This window comes from Myotis daubentonii, chromosome 19 (assembly GCF_963259705.1).
Source record: "Myotis daubentonii chromosome 19, mMyoDau2.1, whole genome shotgun sequence".
Taxonomy (NCBI): Eukaryota; Metazoa; Chordata; class Mammalia; order Chiroptera; family Vespertilionidae; genus Myotis; species Myotis daubentonii.
The window spans coordinates 13333145-13343686 of record NC_081858.1 but is presented as its reverse complement, the minus strand read 5'-3'; the positions used below and the strand labels follow the sequence as shown (position 1 = coordinate 13343686).

Below are 10542 nucleotides of genomic sequence, written 5' to 3'. Positions count from 1 at the left end.
GGCATGAGCCGCCTCCTAGGGGACCCGGGAGGGAAGAGGGATGTGTTCTTACCCCGCACCCGACTCCCAGACTCTCAGCTCTGCTTCTGATGGCAAGACTTGCCCCTCCCCCTATGCTTCCCCCTGGGCACACCTGCCTGTGGGAGAGCCTCCCTGGGGAGAGTGGGGCACAGCCCTCTCATGGGAGACCAATAGAGCACGTGTTCCTGAGGGGGGGCAGGGGGGATGCTGCCCACTCAGCCCGCCCCTACCATCTGCCCACCCGCCTTCACGCTGGCCCTCAGGTGCCTCTGAGTGCCCTACACACACACACACACACACACACGCACACACGCACACACGCACACACGCACACACTCACAGCTGCCTCCCTGCTCCATCAAGGAGTAGGCAGGGACTGCCCCTCCCCTCCCTAGCAGCCTGGTTCCTTGGGAACCCAGTTGTCACCCAGTGAGCACTGGACCACAGCCAGCCATGCAGAGCTGGGAGTGGCAGGGCTGGTTCCTTTTTTTTCTCCAGCTCCTTGGGGTCACAGGAAGGCCAAGCGACCAGACTGAACCCCCTGGGGCCAGGGGAGAGGCCGGGCCCTGTCCCAAGGGTCTCAGGTGCTTCCTCTTACGCACCAATCCCCAGAATCCCTGGCCCCCTTCACCCTCCCCAACCAACCACAGTCACTTTTTCAGCAGAGATCTCATGGCCAGTATTGACATGTTGGATATTATTAGCCCATTTTACAGAGGAGGAAAATCAAGGCACAGAGAAAGTTAGAGAGCGGCCTCAGGTCAGAGACAGAAGTGGGAGACAGGAGGCATTCACCCCACACCCCACCCCTAGGATATGTAACCAACAGAGCAGTAATAATCTGCATCGTCCTCGGGCTGCACGGGGCTGATGATCAAGATGCAGGCATTTTGGGCCGCGTCTGTGGCTGCTGAGAAGCGGTCCGGGATGTCTGGGGACCGGTGGTGATCCTCCTTGGAGCGGTAGTAGAGGAGGTAGCGGGGGGCGCTTCCCGCCCGCTGCTGGTACCAGGACACGCCGTAGTCCCCGATGTTGGCGTGGCGGGGGTTGAGCATGCAGGAGATTTGGACCACTTGGCCTGGGAACACCAGCAGTGCATCTGGCTGGGTCAGTACTGGCTGGGAGACTGAAAGAGACAGACCTGCTCAGGCCTGGCCTGGGCCCCTGTTCTCCCACTTCTGCCTTATGAAGACGTGGTCGGACTCCCAAACCAGACAACTCCTGTTCCTAGAGGGCTGGTGGCCTGGTGCCATGGGATGGGCACAGGATGGCGTACTGAGTTGGTGACTCCTCAAACCCCATCAGTGCCATGTTCCCGAGGATCTGTGTTCAGTTGCAGGCCTAAAGTTTAAACGGTGGGACCGGTGGCCTCTATTGCTCACTCCCACCCCTTGCCCTGAAGACCCCTATCCCCTCAGTCACACTGGCTCTTCCAAACCCTGGTTGCAGACTAACCACCGCCAGGAAGCTCTGGGCTTTACCACCCATCAGCTCAGCCTCAGGCAACTGGGAGCTGAGGGCCTTCTTGGAGTTAGGCTGTTCCCGAGGTCCTGTGAGGTAGGGATCAGCCCACACCAGCTTCTCCTGTGAAAAACTCAAAAGGTCACCAGCTCCAGCCCCTTCTCAGACCCTAAAGCAGTGGTCGGCAAACTGCGGCTCACGAGCCACATGCGGCTCCTTGGCCCCTTGAGTGTGGCTCTTCCACAAAATACCGACTTCTGCGCATGGGCCACGAAGTTTCAATTGCACTGTACATGCACGCCCGCACGTGGTATTTTGTGGAAGAGCCGCACTCAAGGGGCCCAAGAGCCGCATGTGGCTCGCGAGCCACAGTTTGCCGACCAGGGTCCTAAAGAGTCAACGTTCAAAGGGAATCTAGTGGTCTGGTCAATCAGAAATGGAGAAACTGAGGCCCACCCAGAGAAGTGACTTGCCCCAGGTCTAGGGCACAGCCATCCCCTCTGCAGCCAGTTCTCCCCTCCACCTCAGTGCCCCTTCCAGACCTCCCACTGCTCATCTCAACTTGCTTCTTTGCAGGGAGGGGCCTTCTGGAGCCAGTGCTGTCCCCCACCCCACCCCCAGGTGAGCCAGGCCCAGGGAGAGCTCACCTGCCAGGAGGGCTCCAATCAGAAGGAGGGCCAGGCGCCACCAGGCCATGGCCAGCAGCAGTGAGGCAGGCAGGCGGGAGCTGTTCTCTGTGGTGTGCCCCAGGTGCTTCAGGGCACGGGCCCGGGAAGCTACTGGACCACAACAGGGCATGCAAATCAGCCCAGTGATTGGTGGGGGAGGCAGGGGCTGGGGCCCACTGCCAGGCCCCATCTCCCCAAACGTGAGAGTCCTAACCCTCCCCCCCGCCCCAGCCTTCTGAGAACAGGAGCCAAAATCCACACGTGCACTGAAGACACACCCCGCGGCACTTGGGCCATTTCTTCAGAACCTGGCTGCAGCCACCCCTGAGCTGTGTTCTGCAGGACTCGGGTCCCCAGACACAGTGGTGTCCCCGGAATAAAGTGCCCTGCACTTTAAATAAGTTTGGGAAACACTGTCTGTTTGCACGGTATTGATTCTGAGCACTGGCTACTGCTGAGCACTGTAATGAGGCATCGGATTTAATCCTCACAGCTGTCCTGTTCTCACTCCCTGAGGATCATGCTTATTCCGAGGCGGGCTGACCAGGATAGGAGGATCCGTCCTCCTCCTGCCTGGGCCCTGGCCACCCAGAGCTCTGACTGCCTAATCATGGGGTGGGGGAGGGTGCAAGACATTTCTAAAACCTTGGGGAAAGGGAGCTGGTGAAGGTTGGGCACCCTGGCTGGAGGGGTCTGCTGGGGCTCATGGAGAGGGGGCAGGAGACAGAACTGCAAAGAAGAGAAAGGGGAGGTGACAAGGGAGAAGGAAAGAGGCAGAAGGATGACCTGAGAGGGAGAGGGAGAGAGAGAGAAAGTCAGAGAAAGGCAGATGGAGAGGCAGAGAAACTGTTCATGTGAGAACACAGAGAAAGAAAGAGAACCAGGGAGAGGCAGAAAGCAGGGGGAGAGAAGGAAAGACAAATATGAGACCGGGAGAGACAGGAGGAGGAGAGAGAGAGAGCTGGTGAGGGGACCAGCCGTCAAAATCTGAGAGGCCGGCCACAAACAGAAAGAGGGATGATGAAAAATGGTGCGGCCGGCCTGGAAAATATTGGCAGTTTCTTGTCAAGTTAAGCATACTCTCATCATCTGACCCAGAACTTCCTCTCATGGCATTTATCCTAGAGAAATGAAAACTTCTAGTCACACTAAAACCTGTAGGTGAATGTCTATACCGGCTTTATTCATAATTGCCCCAAACTGAAAACAACCCAAAACAACAGCAGGTGAATGGATCAGCAAACATGGTACATAGTGGAGGTCAAGGTTCGATTCCCGGTCAGGGCACATGCCCGGATTGCAGGCTCCATCCCCAGTGTGGGGTGTGCAGGAGGCAGCCCATCAATGATTCTCTGTCATCGTGGATGTTTCTATCTCTCTCTCCCTCTCCCTTCTGCTCTGAAATCAATAAAAATATATTAAAAACAAACAAATATGGTACACCCAGACAATGGGACCCCCTTCAGTGATAAAAAGCAACAAACTGTGTATGTAATATATATTATATATCATATATTTTTTCAAAGGAAGGAACTATTTTTAACTTTATTTTTATTGTTGACACTATTACAGATGTCCCCATTCCCCTCCCCCTTTGCCCACCTCTACCCACCCCCAGCCCCCATTCCCTCTGGCCATCACCACACTGTTATCTGTGTCTCTGGGTTATGCCTTTGTTCTTTGGCTAATCCCTTCACCTTCTTTCATCCAGTCCCCCTCTCCCAGAACAAACTCTTGATACATGGGCATGGGACAATCTGGGGGGATCTCATATACATCATGCTGAGTGGAAGAAGCCAGACTCAGAAGGTCCCATGCTGTATGATTCCCTTTATAGGACTTTCTGGAAAAGGCAGTGGTTGCCAGGGACTGGAGCCGACTACAAAGGGGCGTAAAGAAATTGTGGGAAGTGATGGAGATGTTCTGTACCCCGACTGTGGTGGTGGCTATATGAGATTTGTCAAAACTCAAAACACTAAAAAGGGTGCATTTTACTGTATGTAAATTTTACCTCAATAAATTTTTTTAAAAAAAGGAACCTGGCGAGTGTGGCTCAGTGGTTGAGTGTCGACCCGTGAACCAGGTCAGTTGGATTCCTGGTTAGGCACATGCCCAGATTGCATGCAGGAGGCAACTGATCGATGACTCTCTCTCATCATTGATGTTACTGTTTCTCTCTCCCTCTCCTTCCTCTCTGAAATCAATAACAAGATACTTTTAAAAAAAGAAGAAAAAAGAAACCAGGACAGAAGAAAAGGAGAGACTGGGAATGAGGAGGAAGACAGAGGGAGAGGAAAGAGCGTGAGCCCAGGGAAGGGGGCTTTGAGTTGGAGGGGAGTCTGCAAGGTCGGTGAGGAACCCATGCTTTGCCAGGGCCCCCGGCCAGCTGCCAGCTGCCAGCTCACAGGGCCAGTGCCCCACACCCAGGAACCTCCCCCACTTTCAATCTGGGAGCTGTTTCTACTTGTAGGAGAATGTGGTCTCTGGACATCCCTGGAGACCGAGGCTCCAGGCCCCGCTACAGCCCTGCCTCAGCTCCCGTTACCAGGAAACTGGGGGGAAGGCATTTCCTGCCTGGAGGTCTTGGCAGCTCCCACTGCCATGGAGACCAGCGTGGAAGCTGGGAGGGCCTCCGTCTCCTCCCACTGCTCTGCCCCAGCCAGCGGGAGGAAGAGGAGGCCAAGGGCCTGGACAACTGCAGGGGCCCAGCCCCAAGGATGGCCAAGTAGGGGCCTCAGCCTGGGCCCACCTACCCATCACCCACGGATCCACCCCCACACACTACACCTCCCAGCAGGGCCTGAACCCTGAATAGATCTCAGCCCCAGGCCCTTCCTTAGCTGGAAGTCGGGGTACCAAAGCCCCACATCTGTCTGCTTCCCCCCGCAGCCATGTTTATCACGGTGATGTTTGGAGGTAAGTGGGGTCCCCTGTCCCTGCAGATGGGTCAGGGGATGGTACACTCAGCTTGCTTCCCTCTGCCCTGGGGGTGGTGGAGAGGAGGGAGGCAGTGTGGGGAAGGGGATGGGGGTTTTGGGGAAGAATCTCTGTGAGGAAGCAAAGCTAGTGCCTGGAGTGAGTGCCTGGAGGGGAAAACCCTGGCTGGGTACCAGGAAACTCACACCGCCCCTCTCCTAGAACACCTGCCAGGCTGCCACGGAGGATGTTTTTAAACTGATGATTCCTTGGCTACTGATTCAGTCAGCGGTCCTCTAGATCAGGGTGCACCAGGCACCTGAAGCTCCAGCCACAGTTGCCAATTCCCAGCTCTCTGGTGGGAGGGAGTCCATGGTGGGAGGGAGTCCATGGTGGGAGGGGGGCTGGTGCAGGAGGCATGAGTTGTGCACCCATCACTGGCATCTCCGGAGATGGGTGGGGGTGGGGTAGAGTCCTGGTCCCTGCTCTGGTTAAGAGACGGGAGAACCACCATGCTGTACACCTGAAACTAACCCAAAATAATATTGAAGGTAAACTATAACTGAAAAAAGAAAAAAAGTTACTGCTTAGTGGGCATGTTGTTTATTTTGGGGGTGAAAATATTTTAGAAATAGATTGGCCCTGGCTGGCGTGGCTCAGTTGGTCAGAGCGTTGTCCCGTGCACCAAATGATTGACAGTTCGATTCCCAGTCAGGGCACACACCTAGGCTTTGTTCGGGTTCGATCTCCAGTCTGAGCGCACGCAGGAGGCAGCCCATCAATGTTCCTCTCATATATCGATGTTTCTGTTTCTTTCTCTCTCCTTTCCCCTCTCTCTAAAATCAATAAGACATATTCTCAGGTGAGGTTTAAAAACACACACACAACAGCAGTGATGGTTGTACAACTCTGTGAATGTACTAAATGCCACTGAATCGTAGTTTGGTTAAAATGATGGATTTAATATTATGTAAATTTTATCTCAATAAAACAAATCACTTAAAAAAGAGAGAGAAATGGGAGAGGCAGAGGGGCCCAGAGTGGGGGAAAGTAGAGGGTCCCGTTCACTCACCTCTGCCCCTCCCCCACAGCTGGCTGCCGGGAGCTGGTGAACCCGTGGTGCAGCCTGGTGACTCTCACTGCCCACCTACGGCAGAGGGGGCAGGTGCCTCCAGATGGTGAGGGGCAAGGAGGGGTGGTGAGGTGGGGGCCCAGGGCTGCAGACATGGGTACCAGCCCTGCCCTGCCTCCCTCCTTCCCCTCCCAGCAACCATCGCCCTCCTGGCTGAGGATGGGCACCTGGTGAGTCTGGGCAGTGACCTGGAGGAGCGGACTTCCCAGGCCCCCTCCTCCGGCAGCCCCCTGCTGCAGGAGCGTGGGACCTATGTCCTCGTGCAGATCATCAGTAAGTGGGGCCTCCGACTTGCTCCCCTCCCCCTGCAGTTATGTTGGAATGTAAGAGGGGGGACAGCCGTCCAGAGACCACCCAAGGCCCGACCCAGCTCCCCACTTTGGCCAAAACCTAGCCCTGACCTTTTTATCCAATAACCTGTCCTGACCCCAGCCTGAGCCAGTGAGAAGTAGGGGCCAGTCAAGAGTCATTCCTCCTCCACCCACAGATGGGGAGGGCGGGGCCCCCACTCGCTATGAGTCCCTCCTGGAGAACCTGGATGACCGGTGTCCAGAGCTGGCAGGTGAGTGTCATGGCAGAGCCCTGGGGTGGGGCGGTAGCATCTTCTTCCAGCCCCGACAGGCAGGGCTTCCTGGGCCTTGCAGAGGCGCTGCGCCGGCTGTCGGGCCTACCCGCCCTGGGCAGCAGCCGGAGGAGACGTACTGGCACTCGCACTGGCTCTCGGCGTGGCCACCAGGACCGAGGCCCTCCTTCGAGGTCCCAAAGGCTGGGCTCCCTGCTGTCCAGGCCCCGCTAGCGGGGGCCAGAAGCCAGGTAAGGAAGAGACATGGATACCTGGGGGGACATTCACACCCAGGAGTGGGACCCTTTCCCACGAGACAGACACCCATGTACTGAGAGAGGTGAACAGGCCCCCAAACTCAACCCCCATCACTACACACATATGCCTGCAAGACTGAACACACTGTACCCAGAGGCGGGCACCCACCACCCCCCTGGACTGTAAGTACCCAAGGGCAAGAACATCCTCCGTGCCCAGGAGACGTGGCATCGGGCCTGGCATTCAGTAAATGCCCGAGGCAGAGCTGCCAAACGAATTCCCAGAAGGCAACAGCACAGCACGTGTGACAGGGCTTGTGATAGACTTGTGCTCCTCTGTTCCAGCAGCCCGTGACGAGGCGCACCCCAACCCAGTGGCCCAGCCAGACTCAGATCCAAAGGGGATGGCCGTGACCTCTGCCTTGTGTGATCAGGCCCAGACAGACAGCAGCCCAGCAGCATTCCTCTTACAAAACCTGGAATTACTGAGTTGTATCAGCAAGAGGCGCAAGGTCACAGACAGGCTGTGAGCCTGCTGGGGACCCCTCTGATGTGGGCGCAGAGGCAAGAAAGGTGGAGGGGCAGGCATCCCTGGGAGAGTAGACAACTGGGAATTCCAGCTCCCAGAGCCAGACGCCTTTTAGGCCACCTGCTAAGCTAATGCCTCACTGCCCGCTCTGATGGCTCAAGGCTGTGGGATTACCCTAGGGCTCCTCCCTTCCCACCCAGGAGGCAGCTTGGTGAGTCAGCCACCCCACCTCTTCAACCACCCGTGCTCCCGGCAGACAGGCCAGTGAGACGGCACACAGCAGGCTCTGGTCTAAGATAAACTTTTAATTGCACATTTGTGTCTCTGGTCATCTATGGGGTGAGGAACCCACAAAAATCCTAACTACATGGGTACATTCTGGCGTTTTGGTCTGGCTGTCGGTGAAGGGGTGGAGTTGAGTGCAGAGCTGGACCCAAATCTGCTCCAATCCGCACCACGGTGCCCGGTCTCTTCAGGGCAGGGAGCTCAGACCTGTGGAGGGAGAGGTGGTCCCGGCCGGTGGTCAGCCCCACGGTATAGGGAGCGGGGATGTCCCTGCCAGCCCCCGCCTGGGGTGGGGGCCACTGGCTCACCGTGGTTGTACTTGCACTGCTTCAGGGCCTCGCTGAAGCCCTCACACAGGGTCAGGTCGCTCTGGGTGGTGGAGCAGTCCAGGAACTGCTTGATCTCATAGGCGCAGGGCCCCATCTGCAGGGGCTGGGAGGCGGCTCGGGCAGGGGCCTGCGGTAGGTGGCGCAGGAGGCAGCGAGGTCAGCTCAAACTTGGTAATGAGAAGTGGGTGCCCCCTCCCCCTCCCCCTCCCCACAACCCCAGCCTGAGCCCCAAAGCTCCAGGCAGGCTGACTGACCCAGGACCAGCAGACTCAGCTGCTCCATCTGTTACACAGGGTGAGCCCCAAGCCCTCTCAGAGCCACTCAGCTGAAGCCAGACAGCGTCTCCCTGCTGCCTCACCATGGGCACGTGGGGCAGGTGGCAGGGGCAGGAGAAGAAACTGGAAAAGCCCAGTGAGGATGAGCCCCACCCCTACAAGTTCTAGCAATTTCCTGGCTCAGCCACACTGATCCCCATGACCCCTGACCCTGCCACGAAATCTGCATGTGGCTCAGGGCTGGTGGGGTGCCCAGTGGGTGACAGGTCAGCAGGGAGCAGCCCCAGAGTCACCCGCTCCAGTGCCTGACGTAGGATGGGGAGCGAGGAGACTCGGGAATTTCCACATCCCTCCTTTCTCCTGGCGTCAGGTGACCTTGGGCCCTAAAGTCACGAGTTTCCCCATCTCTAAAGGGCTGCTTGGCATCTGTCCCGGGGAGCCCAGGGACCTTGGCCTGAGGGGAGGGCCTGGGAGGGCCAGCCTGTGAGCGATAGGAGGGCAACAGCGGAGTGAGAAAGAGGACCCTGGTGGGGCAGGGCCTGAGGCATCCCAGGAAATGCCTGGACACAACTCGGTGGACATTCCAGCTGGACTCCCTGCTCTGTGGCCTCGGTTTCTCGGGGCCGTTGCTCACCTGCTGAGCCGCAGGCTGGGCGGGCTCTGAGCTCCCCCCGCTGAAGGCTCCCGTCAGGGCGCTGCCCATGACATGCCCTACAGCCGAGCCCACGGCGACCCCAGCGGCCGTGGACGCCATCTGCGCCATCAAGCCCGGCTGGCCCGACGGGGCGGGAGCCGGCGCGGCGGCCGAGGGCGGAGGGTGGGCGGGCGGGTGGGCAGCAGGTGCGGCAGGGCGGCTGCGGGGTGGAGGAATCGCAGGGTTAATCCTGGCCGGACCCCAGGCCAGCGGCCCGAGGGGCCAGCAGCCCCTGGACCTGCCCCCCTTTCCTCCTCCGGAGGGCGGGTGACCACCGTCTTAGACACGTGGTTGTGGCATTCCCTTACCCCCACCCCACACCCCACCCCGCACCCCCGCTAAGATGGCGCAGTCGTCCCCAAGGTCACGCATGGCGCCCTTGGAGAGCGCGCGCTTCCCCCGCCTCCTCCACGAGGGGCCCCTGTCCCGCTCCCACCTGGCCGGCCGGGCGGCCACGCTGCGGCTCCCTCGGGGCATGGTCGTGGCGGTGGGACTCGGCCGAGCGGACCAGAGACCGCAACGCTGGTGGCGATTCTGTCCCCGCGACCGACGCGACACCGCTTGTCACTGCGGCGCAAGGGGCGGGGCCTCGGGGACACGCCCCCGGCGGGCGGGGCGGCACCTCGCTCCCCGGGGCCCGGGGACAGGAGCCAATGTCGCCGAGCGCAGAGGGGTTCGCGGGGCGATCGCGGGGCGCAGGGGATAGAGTTGGGTGCCGTCCGGTGCTCCGAGGCTGAGGACGCAGAGAGGCGACGGGTGGAGGCCCACCTGGGAGGGGGCCCGGGGCGCCAGCCGGGCTGTGCTCCCCGCCTCCTATCAGACAGGGTTTGCGGGCTTCTGTGTGGTCTCAGGGGCGCGGGCGCGGGGGTTGGGGGTCGGACTAGAGCGGAGAAGAGGTGCCCGGTGGAAGGCCTGGCGGGACCCGAATCCAGAAACCCCGCCAGGGGGCGTCCGGAACCCGTCTTCGACTCCTTCCTGGCCAAAATGCGCTGCAGGCACTGGGCAGCCTAGGACAGCACCACCTGGGGTGCGATGAGGCCCCCTGCGTGGCCCTCCACCCACCTGACCCCCTGCCCCCACGAATGCAACGCGGGACGCTGACAGCGACATTCCAACCGCGTGCCCATCCCAAAGGCTGTGCTGAGTGTCTAGAGGCGGTTGCACCTGTTTGGATCCTGTGGCCTCAGGATTTTACCACCTTGGTGGGGGGGGGGGGGGGGCAGGGGGGACGACAGGGCAGGGAGTGGGGATTTAGGATGCTTCCCAGCCCCTCGGGGACTCCAGGTTTTATGGTCTTTTCTGAGTGACTTTGCAGTGGTCATATTATTGCCCTGGGGAGAGGAGCTGACTTTTTCTTTTAATATATATTTATTGATTTCAAAGAGGAAGGGAGAGGGAGAGAGAGACAGAAAC

At 59.0% G+C, this 10542-nt stretch overlaps 3 protein-coding genes across 3 annotated transcripts; 1 reads left to right on the top strand and 2 right to left on the bottom strand.

Annotated features, from left to right (window-relative positions):
• Window positions 1–696: 696 nt before the first annotated feature.
• On the bottom strand, window positions 697–2401 carry VPREB3 (V-set pre-B cell surrogate light chain 3). Its single transcript, XM_059676291.1, has 2 exons — window positions 2130–2401; window positions 697–1147 (listed from the first exon to the last, which is right to left on the bottom strand). Exons 1-2 carry the CDS (start codon window positions 2338–2340, stop codon window positions 831–833), a joined length of 528 nt encoding a protein of 175 aa, XP_059532274.1. The 5' UTR covers window positions 2341–2401; the 3' UTR covers window positions 697–830.
• Window positions 2402–4767: 2366 nt separating this feature from the next.
• On the top strand, window positions 4768–7855 carry C19H22orf15 (chromosome 19 C22orf15 homolog). Its single transcript, XM_059675886.1, has 6 exons — window positions 4768–5066; window positions 6158–6244; window positions 6334–6471; window positions 6686–6760; window positions 6843–7011; window positions 7747–7855. Exons 1-5 carry the CDS (start codon window positions 5042–5044, stop codon window positions 6992–6994), a joined length of 477 nt encoding a protein of 158 aa, XP_059531869.1. The 5' UTR covers window positions 4768–5041; the 3' UTR covers window positions 6995–7011; window positions 7747–7855.
• Window positions 7832–9723, bottom strand: CHCHD10 (coiled-coil-helix-coiled-coil-helix domain containing 10). The gene is made up of 4 exons (XM_059675887.1): window positions 9566–9723; window positions 9070–9289; window positions 8140–8287; window positions 7832–8038 (listed from the first exon to the last, which is right to left on the bottom strand). The coding sequence occupies exons 1-4, from the start codon at window positions 9604–9606 to the stop codon at window positions 8019–8021; spliced, it is 429 nt and encodes a 142-aa protein (XP_059531870.1). The 5' UTR covers window positions 9607–9723; the 3' UTR covers window positions 7832–8018.
• Between the last annotated feature and the right edge of the window lie 819 nt (window positions 9724–10542).